Here is a 24,342-nt window from a genome sequence, read left to right on the forward strand (position 1 = left end):
GGATACCCATAATTAAATCTGATGATGTATTTTCATTCTTCTCTCCGTTCAGGGTCCAGTTCATGTTCCATTCCTTCCAGGCTTGGATTAGATCAGTGTATTAGCATCAGGCTACCAATAGCATTGGGTTTAGCACCAGGCTAGCATTAGCATTGTGTATTAGCATCAGGGTAATTAGCATTGTGTATTAGCTTCAGGATAGCATTACCATTTCCTTTCAAGCATTAATTGTCTCTTGTCATCAGGTCCAGCATCGTGAGAGTGGGGACGGGAGGGAGGAGGGAAAGGTATCATTCTGTCTCCTGGATATCCAGAACTCTACCCCAACTCTCTAAACTGCACCTGGACGGTGGAGGTCGGACATGGGAAAGGTAGGAAAGTACAGAATATGCGGGGATTTACTCAAAGCCCTTTTTAAATTCAAATGGACCTACAGAGGGGGATGACAAGGGAAAGACAGTAAGCTCAGTGTATGTCTCTAATAAGGGGGATACTTTTTAATTTATTTAACCAGGCAAGTCAGTTAACAACAAAGAGATTTACAATGAGAGGGATAGGGAAACAGGCCTGAACACTGCAGTGTTGGGGGAAGAACGACAGATTTTTAAAACTTTATCAGCTCTGGGATTGGGGGAATCTAGCAAGAGATAGAGGTTACTGGCCCAGACGCTCTAACCAGTAGGCTACCCTGCCTAAATCTGTTTTATCAGATTTCACCATTCAAAGAGCTTTAAAAGTCCTCTTTCATTACAGAGAAATCCCAGTTGTAACATTTGAGCTAGATACCCATAATCCCTCAAAAATCTGATGATGTGATTGGGGGAAGGGAGAGAGTTCAGGGGTCCAGTTCATGTTCCATTCCTTCCACTTGGAAGATCACCATGACTACCTCCTGATCACCGAGAACGGCAGAGACAGAGAGAGAGAGCGCCGGCGATAGAGAGAGACAGACGAGGCCTCTAGGGGAAGACAGAAGGCTCAGAAGCTTCAGACTGACTTTCTATTTCCTTTCAAAGAGATTCAACATCTCTTTCTCAGGTAACAGAGACAGAGAGAGAGATAGAGGGGGAGGGAGGGAGAGAGAGAGAGGGAGAGTGAGAGAGGGAGAGAGAGAGAGAGAGAGAGAGAGAGAGAGAGAGAGAGAGAGAGAGAGAGAGAGAGAGAGAGAGAGAGAGAGAGAGAGAGAGAGAGGGATGAAGGGAAAGAGAGGGGGAGAGAGAGGGGAGAGAGACAGAGAGAGACAGAGAGAGAGAGAGAGAGAGAGAGATTGGGGGAAGAGAGAGAGAGAGAGAGAGAGAGAGAGAGAGAGAGAGAGAGACAGAGAGAGAGAGAGAGAGAGAGAGAGAGAGAGAGAGAGAGAGAGAGACAGAGAGAGAGGGAGAGTTCCTACATTCATTCAGTGATGAGATCAGACGTGTTAAGATTCGGTAAAGCACACAGAGTAACATGTACTATAAGGAGAGCCATTTATCACTGGACTGGAGCAGGCTTAGGGGTGGACTGAAGCTCTGAGACTGATGATTCAGAGTGGATCAATATTGTAAACCAAGGTCAAGTACAAGGAGACTTTCAGAGATGGGCTGCATCCCAAATGGCACCTTGGGTGGAACATTAGACCAGGGTCAGATGTGGACCAGACATTAGACCAGGGTCAATAGGGGATGTGGTCCACTACATTAGACCAGGGTGAAGGGGATGTGGTCCACTACATTAGACCAGGGTCAATAGAGGGAGTGGGCCACTACATTGACCAGGGTCAATAGGGGATGTGGGCCAGACATTAGACCCAGGGATGTGGGCCACTACATTAGACCAGGGAGAGAGATGTGGTCCACTACATTAGACCAGGGTCAATAGAGGATGTGGTCCACTACATTAGACCAGGGTCAATAGAGGATGTGGTCCACTACATTAAACCAGAGTCAATAGGGGATGTTAAGATCCACTAATTAGACCAGGGTCAATAAGGGGATGTGGGCCACTACATTTATCACTAGGGGGACTACATTAGACCAGGTCAATAGGGGATGTGGGACATTAGACAGGGTCTGGGATGTGGATACAGGACCAGGGTCAATAGGGAAACTACATTAGACCAGGGTCAAGGAGAGGATTGGTCAGCTACATTAGACCAGGGTCAATGGGATGTCTACATTAGACCAGGGTCAATAGGGGATGTGTTCCACTACATTAGACCAGGGTCAATAGAGGATGTGGTCCACTACATTAGACCAGGGTCAATAGGGGATGTGGTCCACTACATTAGACCAGGGTCAATAGGGGATGTGGTCCACTACATTAGACCAGGGTCAATAGGGGATGTGGGCCACTACATTAGACCAGGGTCAATAGGGGATGTGGGCCACTACATTAGACCAGGGTCAATAGGGGATGTGGTCCACTACATTAGACCAGGGTCAATAGAGGATGTGGTCCACTACATTAGACCAGGGTCAATAGGGGATGTGGTCCACTACATTAGACCAGGGTCAATAGGGGATGTGGTCCACTACATTAGACCAGGGTCAATAGGGATGTGGTCCACTACATTAGACCAGGGTCAATAGGGGATGTGTTCCACTACATTAGACCAGGGTCAATAGGGGATGTGTTCCACTACATTAGACCAGGGTCAATAGGGGATGTGGTCCACTACATTAGACCAGGGTCAATAGGGATGTGTTCCACTACATTAGACCAGGGTCAATAGGGGATGTGGTCCACTACATTAGACCAGGGTCAATAGGGGATGTGTTCCACTACATTAGACCAGGGTCAATAGGGGATGTGTTCCACTACATTAGACCAGGGTCAATAGGGGATGTGGTCCACTACATTAGACCAGGGTCAATAGGGGATGTGTTCCACTACATTAGACCAGGGTCAATAGGGGATGTGGTCCACTACATTAGACCAGGGTCAATAGGGGATGTGTTCCACTACATTAGACCAGGGTCAATAGGGGATGTGGTCCACTACATTAGACCAGGGTCAATAGGGGATGTGGGCCACTACATTAGACCAGGGTCAAGGGATGTGGTCCACTACATTAGACCAGGGTCAATAGGGGATGTGGTCCACTACATTAGACCAGGGTCAATAGGGGATGTGTTCCACTACATTAGACCAGGGTCAATAGGGGATGTGGTCCACTACATTAGACCAGGGTCAATAGGGGATGTGGTCCACTACATTAGACCAGGGTCAATAGGGGATGTGGTCCACTACATTAGACCAGGGTCAATAGGGGATGTGGTCCACTACATTAGACCAGGGTCAATAGGGGATGTGGTCCACTACATTAGACCAGGGTCAATAGGGGATGTGGTCCACTACATTAGACCAGGGTCAATAGGGGATGTGGTCCACTACATTAGACCAGGGTCAATAGGGGATGTGGTCCACTACATTAGACCAGGGTCAATAGGGGATGTGGTCCACTACATTAGACCAGGGTCAATAGGGGAGGTGGTCCACTACATTAGACCAGGGTCAATAGGGGAGGTGGTCCACTACATTAGACCAGGGTCAATAGGGGATGTGGTCCACTACATTAGACCAGGGTCAATAGGGGATGTGGTCCACTACATTAGACCAGGGTCAATAGGGGATGTGGTCCACTACATTAGACCAGGGTCAATAGGGGATGTGGTCCACTACATTAGACCAGGGTCAATAGGGGATGTGGTCCACTACATTAGACCAGGGTCAATAGGGGAAGTGGTCCACTACATTAGACCAGGGTCAATAGGGGATGTGGTCCACTACATTAGACCAGGGTCACTTCTGTCATGGGACTAGCTTCTGTTATATCAGAGTTAATGGGACTAACTTCTGTTATATCAGAGTTAATGGGACTAACTTCTGTCCTATCAGAGTTAATGGGACTTACTTCTGTCCTATCAGAGTTAATGGGACTAACTTCTGTCCAGAGTTAGATGGGACTAGAGAGAGATACAGACTAATGTCCTATCAGAGATGGGACTAACTTCTGTCCTATCAGAGTTAATGGGACTAACTTCTGTCCTATCAGAGTTAATGGGACTAGAGAGATAGCCAGATACAGACTAGAGAGATAGAGAGTTACAGACTGGAGAGATAGAGACTAGAGAGATACAGACTAAAGAGAAACAGACTAGAGAGATACAGACTAGAGAGATACAGACTAGAGAGAAACAGACTAGAGAGATACAGACTAGAGAGAAACAGACTAGAGAGATACAGACTAGAGAGATACAGACTAGAGAGATACAGACTAGAGAGATACAGACTAGTTACAGAGATACAGACTAGAGAGATACAGACTAGAGAGATACAGACTAGAGAGATACAGACTAAAGAGATACAGACTAGAGAGATATAGACTAGAGAGATACAGACTAGAGAGATACAGACTAAAGAGATACAGACTAGAGAGAAACAGACTAAGAGATACAGACTAGAGAGAAACAGACTAGAGAGATACAGACTAGAGAGATACAGACTAGAGAGATACAGACTAGAGAGATACAGACTAGAGAGATACAGACTAGAGAGATACAGACTAGAGAGATACAGACTAGAGAGATACAGACTAGAGAGATACAGACTAGAGAGATACAGACTAGAGAGATACAGACTAGAGAGATACAGACTAGAGAGATACAGACTAGAGAGATACAGACTAGAGAGATACAGACTAGAGAGATACAGACTAGAGAGATACAGACTAGAGAGATACAGACTAGATGTTACTAACTTCTTCTCTATCAGAGTTAATGAGACTCCTGCTATTGAAACAGCCTGGCTAAATGTTTGCCTCCTGCTCATCAGAGGGAAGCGTTACTTGGTGCAGCAACTCATGACTATTCAATGGTCTTCCCCAAGAGTCTGTTCTGTGTGCATACTGTAATTATCATCTATAGATTGTCCTGCTTATAATTCTACACACTACCTTTTGTTAACCTTTGATTAGATTGACTGGTTGGGTGATGTAGCGACCAGCGGCAGAGATTTATTTTTTTGCTCAGCGGAGTTGAATGAGTGATGTCCTTATGGGTTCTCCTTTCCTTCCCTTTCCTTCCCTTTCATTTCCTTCCCTTTTCTTTTCCTTCCTTCCTTCCCTTTCCTTTCCTTTCCTTTCCTTCCTTCCTTCCTTCCTTCCTTTCCTTTCCTTTCCTTTCCTTTCCTTTCCTTCCCTTCCCTTCCCTTCCCTTCCCTTCCCTTTCCTTTCCTTTCCTTGCCTTCCCTTCCCTTTCCTTTCCTACCCTTTCCTCCCCTTTCCTTTCCTTTCCTTTCCTTTCCTTTTTTCTTTTCCTTCCTTCCCTTTCCTTTCCTTTCCTTTCCTTCCCTTCCCTTCCCTTTCCTTTCCTTTCCTTTTCTTTTCCTTCCTTCCCTTTCCTTTCCTTTCCTTTCCTTTTCTTTTCCTTCCTTCCCTTCCCTTTCCTTTCCTTTCCTTTCCTTTCCTTCCCTTCCCTTTCCTTTCCTTTCCTTTCCTTGCCTTCCCTTCCCTTTCCTTTCCTACCCTTTCCTCCCCTTTCCTTTCCTTCCCTTCCCTTTCCTTTCCTTCCCTTTCATTTCCTTCCCTTTTCTTTTCCTTCCTTCCCTTTCCTTTCCTTTCCTTGCCTTCCCTTTCCTTTCCTACCCTTTCCTTCCCTTTCCTTTCCTTCCCTTCCCTTTCCTTTCCAATCCTTTCCTTCCCTTCCTTTCCTTCCCTTCCTTTCCTTCCTTCCCTTTCCTTTCCTTTCCTTTCCTTCCTTCCTTCCCTTCCCTTTCCTTCCCTTCCCTTTCCTTTCCTTTCCTTGCCTTCCCTTTCCTTTCCTACCCTTTCCTTCCCTTTCCTTTCCTTCCCTTCCCTTTCCTTTCCAATACTTTCCTTCCTTCCTTCCCTTCCCTTTCCTTCCCTTCCCTTTCCTTTCCTTTCCTTGCCTTCCCTTTCCTTTCCTACCCTTTCCTTCCCTTCCCTTTCCTTTCCTTCCCTTCCCTTTCCTTCCCTTTCCTTTCCTTTCCTTTCCTTCCCTTCCCTTTCCTTTCCAATCCTTTCCTTCCCTTTCCTTTCCTTTCCTTTCCTTCCCTTCCCTTTCCTTTCCTTTCCAATCCTTTCCTTCCCTTTCCTTTCCTTTCCTTTCCTTTCCTTTCCTTTCCTTTCCTTTCCTTTCCTTTCCTTCCCTTTCCTTTCCAATCCTTCCCTTCCTTTCCTGCCCTTTCCTTTCCTTTCCTCCCCTTTCCTCCCTTTCCTTTCCATTCCTTTCCTTTCCTTCCTTTCCTTTCCTTTCACCACGTGGTTCCCTTGTTAGTACCCTACATTGACTTCCCCTCTTTCTTAATTCGTCTTTCCCTGGCTTCCTCTCTCCTCGGGACCCCAGAACTGCATTGGGAGGAGAAGATCTATAGTCCCTCACCTCAGATTTTTCTTCTCCAAGGTGTTTTTTAGAAGGAATGCAAGGAGAGAGGACATAATAAATCCAGGGAAAAACGACTTTTGGAATGCAAGGAGAGAGGACGTAATAAATCCGGGAAAAGATTACTTTTGGAATGCAAGGAGAGAGGACATAATAAATCTGGGAAAAGATGACTTTTGGAAAGACCCTGTGTTGTTTCTTTCTTCTTCCCTTTTCAGAGTATAATCTGGAGCCGTGTGAGGACCCCGGGACCCCCAGGTTTGGCTGGCACACGGGCATCAGCTTTGGCATCGGGGACTCGCTGGTTTTCTCCTGCAATACCGGCTATCGCCTAAAGGGGGCGAGGGAGATATGGTGCCTGGGAGGAGGTCGCCGCATGTGGAGTGCCCCTCTGCCAAGGTGTGTGGGTACGTGGTCAGCTGATTTCATTTGTTTATTGGCTCTGTGTGGACTGTGCATAGGACAATGTATTAAACAAGTCTCTATTCAGAGCAGAGGAGAAGGTGGACAACAGGATGAAATGGGTAGTTACTGGATTCTGTATACGGCTCTAGGTATACGGTCTCAGACAGGGATCCTGCTTCAGTCTCTCTAGTCTCTAGGTATACGGTCTCAGACAGGGATCCTGCTTCAGTCTCTCTAGTCTCTAGATATACGGTCTCAGACAGGGATCCTGCTTCAGTCTCTCTAGTCTCTAGGTATACGGTCTCAGACAGGGATCCTGCTTCAGTCTCTCTAGTCTCTAGGTATACGGTCTCAGACAGGGATCCTGCTTCAGTCTCTCTACTCTCTAGGTATACGGTCTCAGACAGGGATCCTGCTTCAGTCTCTCTAGTCTCTAGGTATATGGTCTCAGACAGGGATCCTGCTTCAGTCTCTCTAGTCTCTAGGTATACGGTCTCAGACAGGGATCCTGCTTCAGTCTCTCTAGTCTCTAGGTATACGGTCTCAGACAGGGATCCTGCTTCAGTCTCTCTAGTCTCTAGGTATACGGTCTCAGACAGGGATCCTGCTTCAGTCTCTCTAGTCTCTAGGTATACGGTCTCAGACAGGGATCCTGCTTCAGTCTCTCTAGTCTCTAGGTATACGGTCTCAGACAGGGATCCTGCTTCAGTCTCTCTAGTCTCTAGGTATACGGTGTCAGACAGGGATCCTGCTTCAGTCTCTCTAGTCTCTAGGTATACGGTCTCAGACAGGGATCCTGCTTCAGTCTCTCTAGTCTCTAGGTATACGGTCTTAGACAGGGATCCTGCTTCAGTCTCTCAAGTCTCTAGGTATACGGTCTCAGACAAGGATCCTGCTTCAGTCTCTCTAGTTTTGAGGTATACGGTCTCAGACAGGATCCTCGATCCGGCTTCAGTCTTTCTAGTCTCGACGGTCTCAGACAGGGATCCTGCTTCAGTCTCTCTAGTCTCTAGGTATATGGTCTCAGTATACGGTCTCAGTCTTTATATCACAGGGATCCTGCTTCAGTCTCTCTAGTCTCTTGGTATACGGTCTCAGACAGGGATCCTGCTTCAGTCTCTCTAGTCTCTAGGTATACGGTCTCAGACAGGATCCTCGATCCCGCTTCAGTCTCTCTAGTCTCTAGGTATACGGTCTAGATCCTGCTTCAGTCTCTCTAGTATATATCTAGTCTGTATCTCGATCCATCTCCCTCTAGTCTGTATATATCTAGTCTGTCTGTATATATCTATCTCTCCATCTCTCTAGTCTGTATATATCTAGTCTGTATCTCTCCATCTCTCTAGTCTGTATATATCTAGTCTGTATCTCTTCATCTCTCTAGTCTGTATATATCTAGTCATCTCTCTAGTCTGTATATATCTAGTCTGTATCTCTCCATCTCTCTAGTCTGTATATATCTAGTCATCTCTCTAGTCTGTATATATCTAGTCTGTAACTCTCCATCTCCCTCTAGTCTGTATATATCTAGTCTGTATCTCTCCATCTCTCTAGTCTGTATATATCTAGTCTCCATCTCTCTAGTCTGTATATATCTAGTCTGTATCTCTCCATCTCTCTAGTCTGTATATATCTAGTCTCCATCTCTCTAGTCTGTATATATCTAGTCTCCATCTCTCTAGTCTGTATCTCTCCATCTCTCTAGTCTGTATATATCTAGTCTGATCTCTCCATCTCTCTAGTCTGTATATATCTAGTCTGTATCTCTCCATCTCTCTAGTCTGTATATATCTAGTCTGTATCTCTCCATCTCTCTAGTCTGTATATATCTAGTCTGTATCTCTTCATCTCTCTAGTCTGTATATATCTAGTCTGTATCTCTCCATCTCTCTAGTCTGTATATATCTAGTCTGTATCTCTCCATCTCTCTAGTCTGTATATATCTAGTCTGTATCTCTTCATCTCTCTAGTCTGTATATATCTAGTCTCCATCTCTCTAGTCTGTATATATCTAGTCTGTATCTCTCCATCTCTCTAGTCTGTATATATCTAGTCTGTATCTCTTCACTAGTGAGTCTGGTATATATCTAGTCTCCATCTCTCAGTCTGATCAGTCTGTATCTCTCCATCTCTCTAGTCTGTATATATCAGTCTGACAGTCTGTGAGTCTGAAAGGAATCTAGTGACAGTCTGTGAGGAAAGGAACAGTGACTGTGAGTCTGTATATAAGGAATCTCTCTAGTGATCTAGTCTGTATCTCTCCATCTCTCTAGTCTGTATAAAGGATCTCTCCATCTTTCTAGTGACAGTGAGGAGTCTCCATCTCTCTAGTCTGAACAGTGACAGTGAGGAAAGGAACAGTGACAGTGAGGAAAGGAACAGTGACAGTGAGGAAAGGAACAGTGACAGCGAGGAAAGGAACAGTGACAGTGAGGAAAGGAACAGTGACAGTGAGGAAAGGAACAGTGACTGTGAGGAAAGGAATAGTGACAGCGAGGAAAGGAATCAGTGACAGCGAGGAAAGGAACAGACAGTTTGAAAGGAAACTTTGAAAACAGCGATTAGAAATAGGCTTTTTCGTAAATGCATTTGAACTCTCGTCTTTTGCTCGGTGTAATGATATACTGAATATATCCGTCACAGGGAAACATTACGGACATTGAAAGAGAATTCTCTCGTTCGGGTCACTTTATTCCACTCTGTGTCTTTGTTCTCTAGCGGAGTGCGGCTCAACCGTTTCCAACAGCGAAGGAGTTGTGTTGTCGCCCAACTACCCACTGAACTATGACAACAGCCACGAGTGTGTCTACAGCATTCAGGTGGAGACGGGAAAGGGCATCAACGTCTCAGCAAGCACTTTCCAACTGGCACAAGGAGACATTCTCAAGGTAATAATCCCCCCTTTTCATTCTCTCTCTTCTCTCTCTCTCTTCTCTCTCTCTCTCTCTCTCTCTCTCTCTCTCTCTCTCTCTCTCTCTCTCTCTCTCTCTCTCTCTCTCTCTCTCTCTCTCTCTTCTCTTCTCTCTCTTCTCTCTCTCTCTCTCTCTCTTTTTTCTCTCTCTCTCTGTATTCTATCTCAGAGGAAGAATCTGAGTCTCTCTCTTTGTATTTGTCAGTGCTATCTCTCTATCTCCCTCTCTGGGTATTCAACCACTCTGTCTGTCTGTCTGTCAGCTGCTTCCCTCTCTGGGTATTCAACCACTCTGTTAAGAAGCCTTCAGCTGCTTCCCTCTCTGGGTATTCAACCACTCTGTTAGGAGAAGAATCTTCAGCTGCTTCCCTCTCTGGGTATTCAACCACTCTGTTAGGAAGCCTTCAGCTGCTTCCCTCTCTGGGTATTCAACCACTCTGTTAGGAAGCCTTCAGCTGCTTCCCTCTCTGGGTATTCAACCACTCTGTTAAGAAGCCTTCAGCTGCTTCCCTCTCTGGGTATTCAACCATTCTGTTAGGAAGCCTTCAGCTGCTTCCCTCTCTGGGTATTCAACCACTCTGTTAGGAAGCCTTCAGCTGCTTCCCTCTCTGGGTATTCAACCACTCTGTTAAGAAGCCTTCAGCTGCTTCCCTCTCTGGGTATTCAACCACTCTGTTAAGAAGCCTTCAGCTGCTTCCCTCTCTGGGTATTCAACCACTCTGTTAGGAAGCCTTCAGCTGCTTCCCTCTCTGGGTATTCAACCACTCTGTTAAGAAGCCTTCAGCTGCTTCCCTCTCTGGGTATTCAACCATTCTGTTAGGAAGCCTTCAGCTGCTTCCCTCTCTGGGTATTCAACCACTCTGTTAAGAAGCCTTCAGCTGCTTCCCTCTCTGGGTATTCAACCACTCTGTTAGGAGAAGCCTTCAGCTGCTTCCCTCTCTGGGTATTCAACCACTCTGTTAGGAAGCCTTCAGCTGCTTCCCTCTCTGGGTATTCAACCACTCTGTTAGGAAGCCTTCAGCTGCTTCCCTCTCTGGGTATTCAACCACTCTGTTAAGAAGCCTTCAGCTGCTTCCCTCTCTGGGTATTCAACCACTCTGTTAGGAAGCCTTCAGCTGCTTCCCTCTCTGGGTATTCAACCACTCTGTTAGGAAGCCTTCAGCTGCTTCCCTCTCTGGGTATTCAACCACTCTGTTAGGAAGCCTTCAGCTGCTTCCCTCAACCACTCTGTACATGAATGAACTGATGGATGGATGAGTGTATGTATGGAAGGATGGATGGATGGATGAATGGGTGGATGGATGAATGGGTGGATGGATGAATGAGTGGATGAACAGATGGATGGATGGATGAATTAATGAATGGATGGTTGAATGAATGGATGAGTGATGAGTGAGTGAGTGAGTGAGTGAGTGAGTGAGTGGGTGGATGGGTGGGCGGGTGGGTGAGTGGGTGAGTGATTGACTGAGTGACTGAGTGGCTGAGTGAGTGGCTGGTGAGTGGGCGGGTGGGCGGGTGGGTGAGTGGGTGAGTGATTGACTGAGTGACTGAGTGGCTGAGTGAGTGGCTGAGTGAGTGGGTGGGTGAGTAGGTGGGTGAGTGGGTGGGTGAGTGGGTGGGTGAGTGGGTGAGTGAGTTAATGGATTTGACATTAACCCCCTGTTGTCTCCTCTCTGCAGGTCTATGATGGAGGGGACAGTGCTGCTGCTGTTCTGGGTACCTACACTGGCTCCACCATGTTAGGCCTGGTCCTCACCTCCACCTCCAATCACCTGTGGCTGGAGTTCTACTCAGACCAGGAGCACACAGCAGGGGGCTTCAGACTCAGCTACTCCAGTGAGGAACACACACACACACAAACAAACACGCACACGCGAACACACACGCACACGCACACACGCACACGCACACACACACACACACACACACACACACACACACACACACACACACACACACACACACACACACACACACACACACACGCACACACACACACACACACACACACACACACACACACACACACACACACACACACACACACACACACACACACACACCTTCATCTTGCTCTGACTGTGTGTTCAAACAGTGACTTATTTGACTGAGAATTGAGGCCACTGAGTAGGACTGTGTCTGAAATGGCACCCTATTCCCTTTTTATAGGGTCTGAAATGGCACCCTATTCCCTTTTTATAGGGTCTGAAATGGCACCCTATTCCCTTTTTATAGGGTCTGAAATGGCACCCTATTCCCTTTTTATAGGGTCTGAAATGGCACCCTATTCCCCTTTTATAGGGTCTGAAATGGCACCCTATTCCCCTTTTATAGGGTCTGAAATGGCACCCTATTCCCTTTTTATAGGGTCTGAAATGGCACCCTATTCCCTTTATATAGTGTCTGAAATGGCACCCTATTCCCTTTATATAGTGTCTGAAATGGCACCCTATTCCCTTTATATAGTGTCTGAAATGGCACCCTATTCCCTTTTTATAGGGTCTGAAATGGCACCCTATTCCCTTTTTATAGGGTCTGAAATGGCACCCTATTCCCTTTTTATAGGGTCTGAAATGGCACCCTATTCCTTTTCTATAGGGTCTGAAATGGCACCCTATTCCCTTTTATAGGGTCTGAAATGGCACCCTATTCCTTTTCTATAGTGTCTGAAATGGCACCCTATTCCTTTTCTATAGGGTCTGAAATGGCACCCTATTCCCTTTTATAGGGTCTGAAATGGCACCCTATTCCCTTTTTATAGTGTCTGAAATGGCACCCTATTCCCTTTATATAGTGTCTGAAATGGCACCCTATTCCCTTTTATAGTGTCTGAAATGGCACCCTATTCCCTTTTTCTAGGGTCTGAAATGGCACCCTATCCTCTTTTTATAGGGTCTGAAATGGCACCCTATTCCCTTTTATAGTGTCTGAAATGGCACCCTATTCCCTTTATATAGTGTCTGAAATGGCACCCTATTCCCTTTTATAGGGTCTGAAATGGCACCCTATCCCCTATTTATAGTGTCTGAAATGGCACCCTATCCTCTTTTTATAGGGTCTGAAATGGCACCCTATTCCCTTTATATGGTGTCTGAAATGGCACCCTATTCCTCTTTTTATAGGGTCTGAAATGGCACCCTATCCCCTTTTATAGTGTCTGAAATGGCACCCTATTCCCTTCATATAGTGTCTGAAATGGCACCCTATCCCCTATTTATAGGGTCTGAAATGGCACCCTATTCCCTTTATATAGGGTCTGAAATGGCACCCTATTCCCTTTTTATAGGGTCTGAAATGGCACCCTATTCCCTTTTTATAGTGTCTGAAATGGCACCCTATTCCCTATATGGTGCTCTATGCAGGCTCTGGATAAACAACGTGCACTATTTAGGGAATCCAATGGCATTTCAGGACGCAACCCTAACGTTTTATTTCTCTGGATAATGATATTCATCCACACAGCGTGGGGGCTTCCAGAGGAGAACAACATGCTTTCTCTGCAATTACTTTGACTGGGTAACTTGTAGTGTTACCTGCCTTGTTAAAAGTTTGGAAACATCTGAGCAAATGAGTGTTTTGCAAGTTGTAAGCAGCCTTGTTGTAAGAATAGGGTTGAAACCTTACTCACTAGTCCCCCCCCCCCCCTCCACCCACCCATCCTGCCATTTGTAGTATAACAAACCCGGCTCCTAAGACAGAGTGAATTCAGTATGAGTGATTTGTTGTCCAGGAAGCGGGAACAGGCCGGGGTTGGAAGGGTCAGCTTAAATCTGGTTCAGAACATGAAATCTGATGTTTTCCCGGTCGTTAGAGAGAGAAGCGTGTAGGTAATTTTATAAATGTAGGCAGTAACTGTTGTGATTTATCCTGGCCATGACACTTGAAAATACTGTAATAACATCTAGCATGGTGCTGTGTCTCTGCTAGGAGGCAGTAAAATAAATCATAATTACGTCCAAAAATGGCACCCTATTCCCTATATAGTGCACTACGTTTGACCTGAGCCCAACACAAGTAGTGCACTACATAGGGAATAGGGTTCCATTTGGGACGAAGACAGACATGCTCTCTGGGTTTATGTGCTCTTTGCTGCTGCTGCATAGCATAGCACTTTACAGTTACAACCTGACTGGAGGAGACTAGACATGACCACAGTCCTTTACAGTTACAACCTGACTGGAGGAGACTAGACATGACCACAGTCCTTTACAGTTACAACCTGACTGACTGGAGGAGACTAGACATGACCACAGTCCTTTACAGATACAACCTGACTGACTGGAGGAGACTAGACATGACCACAGTCCTTTACAGATACAACCTGACTGGAGGAGACTAGACATGACCACAGTCCTTTACAGATACAACTGACTGACTGGAGGAGACTAGACATGACCACAGTCCTTTACAGATACAACCTGACTGACTGGAGGAGACTAGACATGACCACAGTCCTTTACAGATACAACCTGACTGGAGGAGACTAGACATGACCACAGTCCTTTACAGATACAACCTGACTGACTGGAGGAGACTAGACATGACCACAGTCCTTTACAGATACAACCTGACTGACTGGAGGAGACTAGACATGACCACAGTCCTTTGACCACAGTCCTTTACAGATACAACCTGACTGGAGGAGACTAGACATGACCACAGTCCTTTACAGATACAACCTGACTGGAGGAGACTAGACATGACCACAGTCCTTTACAGTTACAACCTGACTGGAGGAGACTAGACATGACCACAGTCCTTTACAGATACAACCTGACTGACTGGAGGAGACTAGACATGACCACAGTCCTTTACAGATACAACCTGACTGACTGGAGGAGACTAGACATGACCACAGTCCTTTACAGATACAACCTGACTGGAGGAGACTAGACATGACCACAGTCCTTTACAGATACAACCTGACTGACTGGAGGAGACTAGACATGACCACAGTCCTTTACAGATACAACCTGACTGACTGGAGGAGACTAGACATGACCACAGTCCTTTACAGATACAACCTGACTGACTGGAGGAGACTAGACATGACCACAGTCCTTTACAGATACAACCTGACTGGAGGAGACTAGACATGACCACAGTCCTTTACAGATACAACCTGACTGACTGGAGGAGACTAGACATGACCACAGTCCTTTACAGTTACAACCTGACTGACTGGAGGAGACTAGACATGACCACAGTCCTTTACAGTTACAACCTGACTGACTGGAGGAGACTAGACATGACCACAGTCCTTTACAGATACAACCTGACTGACTGGAGGAGACTAGACATGACCACAGTCCTTTACAGATACAACCTGACTGACTGGAGGAGACTAGACATGACCACAGTCCTTTACAGATACAACCTGACTGGAGGAGACTAGACATGACCACAGTCCTTTACAGATACAACCTGACTGGAGGAGACTAGACATGACCACAGTCCTTTACAGATACAACCTGACTGGAGGAGACTAGACATGACCACAGTCCTTTACAGATACAACCTGACTGACTGGAGGAGACTAGACATGACCACAGTCCTTTACAGATACAACCTGACTGACTGGAGGAGACTAGACATGACCACAGTCCTTTACAGTTACAACCTGACTGGAGGAGACTAGACATGACCACAGTCCTTTACAGATACAACCTGACTGACTGGAGGAGACTAGACATGACCACAGTCCTTTACAGATACAACCTGACTGACTGGAGGAGACTAGACATGACCACAGTCCTTTACAGATACAACCTGACTGGAGGAGACTAGACATGACCACAGTCCTTTACAGATACAACCTGACTGACTGGAGGAGACTAGACATGACCACAGTCCTTTACAGATACAACCTGACTGGAGGAGACTAGACATGACCACAGTCCTTTACAGATACAACCTGACTGACTGGAGGAGACTAGACATGACCACAGTCCTTTACAGATACAACCTGACTGACTGGAGGTGACTAGACATGACCACAGTCCTTTACAGATACAACCTGACTGACTGGAGGAGACTAGACATGACCACAGTCCTTTACAGATACAACCTGACTGACTGGAGGAGACTAGACATGACCACAGTCCTTTACAGATACAACCTGACTGACTGGAGGAGACTAGACATGACCACAGTCCTTTACAGATACAACCTGACTGGAGGAGACTAGACATGACCACAGTCCTTTACAGATACAACCTGACTGGAGGAGACTAGACATGACCACAGTCCTTTACAGATACAACCTGACTGACTGGAGGAGACTAGACATGACCACAGTCCTTTACAGATACAACCTGACTGACTGGAGGAGACTAGACATGACCACAGTCCTTTACAGATACAACCTGACTGGAGGAGACTAGACATGACCACAGTCCTTTACAGATACAACCTGACTGGAGGAGACTAGACATGACCACAGTCCTTTACAGATACAACCTGACTGACTGGAGGAGACTAGACATGACCACAGTCCTTTACAGATACAACCTGACTGGAGGAGACTAGACATGACCACAGTCCTTTACAGATACAACTGACTGACTGGAGGAGACTAGACATGACCACAGTCCTTTACAGATACAACCTGACTGGAGGAGACTAGACATGACCACAGTCCTTTACAGATACAACCTGACTGACTGGAGGAGACTAGACATGACCACAGTCCTTTACAGATACAACCTGACTGGAGGAGACTAGACATGACCACAGTCCTTTACAGATACAACCTGACTGGAGGAGACTAGACATGACCACAGTCCTTTACAGATAAAACCTGACTGGAGGAGACTAGACATGACCACAGTCCTTTACAGATACAACCTGACTGGAGGAGACTAGACATGACCACAGTCCTTTACAGATACAACCTGACTGACTGGAGGAGACTAGACATGACCACAGTCCTTTACAGATACAACCTGACTGACTGGAGGAGACTAGACATGACCACAGTCCTTTACAGATACAACCTGACTGGAGGAGACTAGACATGACCACAGTCCTTTACAGATACAACCTGACTGACTAGAGGAGACTAGACATGACCACAGTCCTTTACAGATACAACCTGACTGACTGGAGGAGACTAGACATGACCACAGTCCTTTACAGATACAACCTGACTGACTGGAGGAGACTAGACATGACCACAGTCCTTTACAGATACAACCTGACTGGAGGAGACTAGACATGACCACAGTCCTTTACAGATACAACCTGACTGACTGGAGGAGACTAGACATGACCACAGTCCTTTACAGATACAACCTGACTGACTGGAGGAGACTAGACATGACCACAGTCCTTTACAGATACAACCTGACTGACTGGAGGAGACTAGACATGACCACAGTCCTTTACAGATACAACCTGACTGACTGGAGGAGACTAGACATGACCACAGTCCTTTACAGATACAACCTGACTGACTGGAGGAGACTAGACATGACCACAGTCCTTTACAGATACAACCTGACTGACTGGAGGAGACTAGACATGACCACAGTCCTTTACAGATACAACCTGACTGACTGGAGGAGACTAGACATGACCACAGTCCTTTACAGTTACAACCTGACTGACTGGAGGAGACTAGACATGACCACAGTCCTTTACAGTTACAACCTGACTGGAGGAGACTAGACATGACCACAGTCCTTTACAGATACAACCTGACTGGAGGAGACTAGACATGACCACAGTCCTTTACAGATACAACCTGACTGGAGGAGACTAGACATGACCACAGTCCTTTACAGATACAACCTGACTGACTGGAGGAGACTAGACATGACCACAGTCCTTTACAGATACAACCTGACTGGAGGAGACTAGACATGACCACAGTCCTTTACAGATACAACCTGACTGACTGGAGGAGACTAGACATGACCACAGTCCTTTACAGTTACAACCTGACTGGAGGAGACTAGACATGACCACAGTCCTTTACAGATACAACCTGACTGACTGGAGGAGACTAGACATGACCACAGTCCTTTACAGATACAACCTGACTGACTGGAGGAGACTAGACATGACCACAGTCCTTTACAGTTACAACCTGACTGGAGGAGACTAGACATGACCACAGTCCTTTACAGATACAACCTGACTGACTGGAGGAGACTAGACATGACCACAGTCCTTTACAGATACAACCTGACTGACTGGAGGAGACTAGACATGACCACAGTCCTTTACAGATACAACCTGACTGGAGGAGACTAGACATGACCACAGTCCTTTACAGATACAACCTGACTGACTGGAGGAGACTAGACATGACCACAGTCCTTTACAGATACAACCTGACTGACTGGAGGAGACTAGACATGACCACAGTCCTTTACAGATACAACCTGACTGGAGGAGACTAGACATGACCACAGTCCTTTACAGATACAACCTGACTGACTGGAGGAGACTAGACATGACCACAGTCCTTTACAGATACAACCTGACTGACTGGAGGAGACTAGACATGACCACAGTCCTTTACAGATACAACCTGACTGGAGGAGACTAGACATGACCACAGTCCTTTACAGATACAACCTGACTGACTGGAGGAGACTAGACATGACCACAGTCCTTTACAGATACAACCTGACTGGAGGAGACTAGACATGACCACAGTCCTTTACAGATACAACCTGACTGACTGGAGGAGACTAGACATGACCACAGTCCTTTACAGATACAACCTGACTGGAGGAGACTAGACATGACCACAGTCCTTTACAGATACAACCTGACTGACTGGAGGAGACTAGACATGACCACAGTCCTTTACAGATACAACCTGACTGACTGGAGGAGACTAGACATGACCACAGTCCTTTACAGATACAACCTGACTGGAGGAGACTAGACATGACCACAGTCCTTTACAGATACAACCTGACTGGAGGAGACTAGACATGACCACAGTCCTTTACAGATACAACCTGACTGACTGGAGGAGACTAGACATGACCACAGTCCTTTACAGATACAACCTGACTGACTGGAGGAGACTAGACATGACCACAGTCCTTTACAGATACAACCTGACTGACTGGAGGAGACTAGACATGACCACAGTCCTTTACAGATACAACCTGACTGGAGGAGACTAGACATGACCACAGTCCTTTACAGATACAACCTGACTGACTGGAGGAGACTAGACATGACCACAGTCCTTTACAGATACAACCTGACTGACTGGAGGAGACTAGACATGACCACAGTCCTTTACAGATACAACCTGACTGACTGGAGGAGACTAGACATGACCACAGTCCTTTACAGATACAACCTGACTGACTGGAGGAGACTAGACATGACCACAGTCCTTTACAGATACAACCTGACTGACTGGAGGAGACTAGACATGACCACAGTCCTTTACAGATACAACCTGACTGACTGGAGGAGACTAGACATGACCACAGTCCTTTACAGATACAACCTGACTGACTGGAGGAGACTAGACATGACCACAGTCCTTTACAGATACAACCTGACTGGAGGAGACTAGACATGACCACAGTCCTTTACAGATACAACCTGACTGACTGGAGGAGACTAGACATGACCACAGTCCTTTACAGATACAACCTGACTGGAGGAGACTAGACATGACCACATTCCTTTACAGATACAACCTGACTGACTGGAGGAGACTAGACATGACCACAGTCCTTTACAGATACAACCTGACTGACTGGAGGAGACTAGACATGACCACAGTCCTTTACAGATACAACCTGACTGACTGGAGGAGACTAGACATGACCACAGTCCTTTACAGATACAACCTGACTGACTGGAGGAGACTAGACATGACCACAGTCCTTTACAGATACAACCTGACTGGAGGAGACTAGACATGACCACAGTCCTTTACAGATAAAACCTGACTGGAGGAGACTAGACATGACCACAGTCCTTTACAGATACAACCTGACTGGAGGAGACTAGACATGACCACAGTCCTTTACAGATACAACCTGACTGACTGGAGGAGACTAGACATGACCACAGTCCTTTACAGATACAACCTGACTGACTGGAGGAGACTAGACATGACCACAGTCCTTTACAGATACAACCTGACTGGAGGAGACTAGACATGACCACAGTCCTTTACAGATACAACCTGACTGACTGGAGGAGACTAGACATGACCACAGTCCTTTACAGATACAACCTGACTGGAGGAGACTAGACATGACCACAGTCCTTTACAGATACAACCTGACTGACTGGAGGAGACTAGACATGACCACAGTCCTTTACAGATACAACCTGACTGACTGGAGGAGACTAGACATGACCACAGTCCTTTACAGATACAACCTGACTGACTGGAGGAGACTAGACATGACCACAGTCCTTTACAGATACAACCTGACTGACTGGAGGAGACTAGACATGACCACAGTCCTTTACAGATACAACCTGACTGACTGGAGGAGACTAGACATGACCACAGTCCTTTACAGATACAACCTGACTGACTGGAGGAGACTAGACATGACCACAGTCCTTTACAGATACAACCTGACTGGAGGAGACTAGACATGACCACAGTCCTTTACAGATACAACCTGACTGACTGGAGGAGACTAGACATGACCACAGTCCTTTACAGATACAACCTGACTGGAGGAGACTAGACATGACCACAGTCCTTTACAGATACAACCTGACTGGAGGAGACTAGACATGACACAGTCCTTTACAGATACAACCTGACTGACTGGAGGAGACTAGACATGACCACAGTCCTTTACAGATACAACCTGACTGACTGGAGGAGACTAGACATGACCACAGTCCTTTACAGATACAACCTGACTGGAGGAGACTAGACATGACCACAGTCCTTTACAGATACAACCTGACTGACTGGAGGAGACTAGACATGACCACAGTCCTTTACAGATACAACCTGACTGGAGGAGACTAGACATGACCACAGTCCTTTACAGATACAACCTGACTGACTGGAGGAGACTAGACATGACCACAGTCCTTTACAGATACAACCTGACTGGAGGAGACTAGACATGACCACAGTCCTTTACAGATACAACCTGACTGACCGGAGGAGACTAGACATGACCACAGTCCTTTACAGATACAACCTGACTGGAGGAGACTAGACATGACCACAGTCCTTTACAGATACAACCTGACTGACTGGAGGAGACTAGACATGACCACAGTCCTTTACAGATACAACCTGACTGACTGGAGGAGACTAGACATGACCACAGTCCTTTACAGATACAACCTGACTGACTGGAGGAGACTAGACATGACCACAGTCCTTTACAGATACAACCTGACTGGAGGAGACTAGACATGACCACAGTCCTTTACAGATACAACCTGACTGACTGGAGGAGACTAGACATGACCACAGTCCTTTACAGATACAACCTGCCTGGAGGAGACTAGACATGACCACAGTCCTTTACAGATACAACCTGACTGGAGGAGACTAGACATGACCACAGTCCTTTACAGATACAACCTGACTGACTGGAGGAGACTAGACATGACCACAGTCCTTTACAGATACAACCTGACTGGAGGAGACTAGACATGACCACAGTCCTTTACAGATACAACCTGACTGGAGGAGACTAGACATGACCACAGTCCTTTACAGATACAACCTGACTGACTGGAGGAGACTAGACATGACCACAGTCCTTTACAGATACAACCTGACTGGAGGAGACTAGACATGACCACAGTCCTTTACAGATACAACCTGACTGGAGGAGACTAGACATGACCACAGTCCTTTACAGATACAACCTGACTGACTGGAGGAGACTAGACATGACCACAGTCCTTTACAGATACAACCTGACTGACTGGAGGAGACTAGACATGACCACAGTCCTTTACAGATACAACCTGACTGACTGGAGGAGACTAGACATGACCACAGTCCTTTACAGATACAACCTGACTGACTGGAGGAGACTAGACATGACCACAGTCCTTTACAGATACAACCTGACTGACTGGAGGAGACTAGACATGACCACAGTCCTTTACAGATACAACCTGACTGGAGGAGACTAGACATGACCACAGTCCTTTACAGATACAACCTGACTGGAGGAGACTAGACATGACCACAGTCCTTTACAGATACAACCTGACTGGAGGAGACTAGACATGACCACAGTCCTTTACAGATACAACCTGACTGGAGGAGACTAGACATGACCACAGTCCTTTACAGATACAACCTGACTGGAGGAGACTAGACATGACCACAGTCCTTTACAGATACAACCTGACTGGAGGAGACTAGACATGACCACAGTCCTTTACAGATACAACCTGACTGACTGGAGGAGACTAGACATGACCACAGTCCTTTACAGATACAACCTGACTGACTGGAGGAGACTAGACATGACCACAGTCCTTTACAGATACAACCTGACTGGAGGAGACTAGACATGACCACAGTCCTTTACAGATACAACCTGACTGACTGGAGGAGACTAGACATGACCACAGTCCTTTACAGATACAACCTGACTGACTGGAGGAGACTAGACATCACCACAGTCCTTTACAGATACAACCTGACTGGAGGAGACTAGACATGACCACAGTCCTTTACAGATACAATGACAACCTGACTGGACTGGGAGACTAGACATGACCACAGTCCTTTACAGATACAACCTGACTGGAGGAGACTAGACATGACCACAGTCCTTTACAGATACAACCTGACTGGAGGAGACTAGACATGACCACAGTCCTTTACAGATACAACCTGACTGGAGGAGACTAGACATGACCACAGTCCTTTACAGATACAACCTGACTGACTGGAGGAGACTAGACATGACCACAGTCCTTTACAGATACAACCTGACTGACTGGAGGAGACTAGACATGACCACAGTCCTTTACAGATACAACCTGACTGACTGGAGGAGACTAGACATGACCACAGTCCTTTACAGATACAACCTGACTGGAGGAGACTAGACATGACCACAGTCCTTTACAGATACAACCTGACTGGAGGAGACTAGACATGACCACAGTCCTTTACAGATACAACCTGACTGGAGGAGACTAGACATGACCACAGTCCTTTACAGATACAACCTGACTGGAGGAGACTAGACATGACCACAGTCCTTTACAGATACAACCTGACTGACTGGAGGAGACTAGACATGACCACAGTCCTTTACAGATACAACCTGACTGGAGGAGACTAGACATGACCACAGTCCTTTACAGATACAACCTGACTGACTGGAGGAGACTAGACATGACCACAGTCCTTTACAGATACAACCTGACTGGAGGAGACTAGACATGACCACAGTCCTTTACAGATACAACCTGACTGGAGGAGACTAGACATGACCACAGTCCTTTACAGATACAACCTGACTGACTGGAGGAGACTAGACATGACCACAGTCCTTTACAGTTACAACCTGACTGACTGGAGGAGACTAGACATGACCACAGTCCTTTACAGATACAACCTGACTGACTGGAGGAGACTAGACATGACCACAGTCCTTTACAGATACAACCTGACTGACTGGAGGAGACTAGACATGACCACAGTCCTTTACAGATACAACCTGACTGACTGGAGGAGACTAGACATGACCACAGTCCTTTACAGATACAACCTGACTGGAGGAGACTAGACATGACCACAGTCCTTTACAGATACAACCTGACTGGAGGAGACTAGACATGACCACAGTCCTTTACAGATACAACCTGACTGGAGGAGACTAGACATGACCACAGTCCTTTACAGATACAACCTGACTGGAGGAGACTAGACATGACCACAGTCCTTTACAGATACAACCTGACTGGAGGAGACTAGACATGACCACAGTCCTTTACAGATACAACCTGACTGACTGGAGGAGACTAGACATGACCACAGTCCTTTACAGATACAACCTGACTGGAGGAGACTAGACATGACCACAGTCCTTTACAGATACAACCTGACTGACTGGAGGAGACTAGACATGACCACAGTCCTTTACAGATACAACCTGACTGACTGGAGGAGACTAGACATGACCACAGTCCTTTACAGATACAACCTGACTGGAGGAGACTAGACATGACCACAGTCCTTTACAGATACAACCTGACTGACTGGAGGAGACTAGACATGACCACAGTCCTTTACAGATACAACCTGACTGACTGGAGGAGACTAGACATCACCACAGTCCTTTACAGATACAACCTGACTGGAGGAGACTAGACATGACCACAGTCCTTTACAGATACAACCTGACTGGAGGAGACTAGACATGACCACAGTCCTTTACAGATACAACCTGACTGGAGGAGACTAGACATGACCACAGTCCTTTACAGATACAACCTGACTGGAGGAGACTAGACATGACCACAGTCCTTTACAGATACAACCTGACTGGAGGAGACTAGACATGACCACAGTCCTTTACAGTTACAACCTGACTGACTGGAGGAGACTAGACATGACCACAGTCCTTTACAGATACAACCTGACTGACTGGAGGAGACTAGACATGCCCACAGTCCTTTACAGATACAACCTGACTGACT

General features: G+C 46.4%; 1 protein-coding gene across 1 annotated transcript in view; it reads left to right on the top strand.

The window, feature by feature from the left end:
* The window catches only part of LOC124025277 (CUB and sushi domain-containing protein 3-like), a gene marked incomplete at both ends in the record, with an annotated part of 85,691 nt that overhangs the window by 36,273 nt on the left and 25,076 nt on the right, over positions 1-24,342 (top strand). Inside the window, 3 exons of the mRNA XM_046338832.1 lie at positions 6,599-6,787; positions 9,504-9,673; positions 11,376-11,532. Coding sequence (XP_046194788.1) covers positions 6,599-6,787; positions 9,504-9,673; positions 11,376-11,532 — 516 coding nt within the window. The remainder of the gene's footprint in view (positions 1-6,598; positions 6,788-9,503; positions 9,674-11,375; positions 11,533-24,342) is intronic.

Source organism: Oncorhynchus gorbuscha, unplaced genomic scaffold (genome assembly GCF_021184085.1).
Source record: "Oncorhynchus gorbuscha isolate QuinsamMale2020 ecotype Even-year unplaced genomic scaffold, OgorEven_v1.0 Un_scaffold_2210, whole genome shotgun sequence".
Classification (NCBI taxonomy): domain Eukaryota; kingdom Metazoa; phylum Chordata; class Actinopteri; order Salmoniformes; family Salmonidae; genus Oncorhynchus; species Oncorhynchus gorbuscha.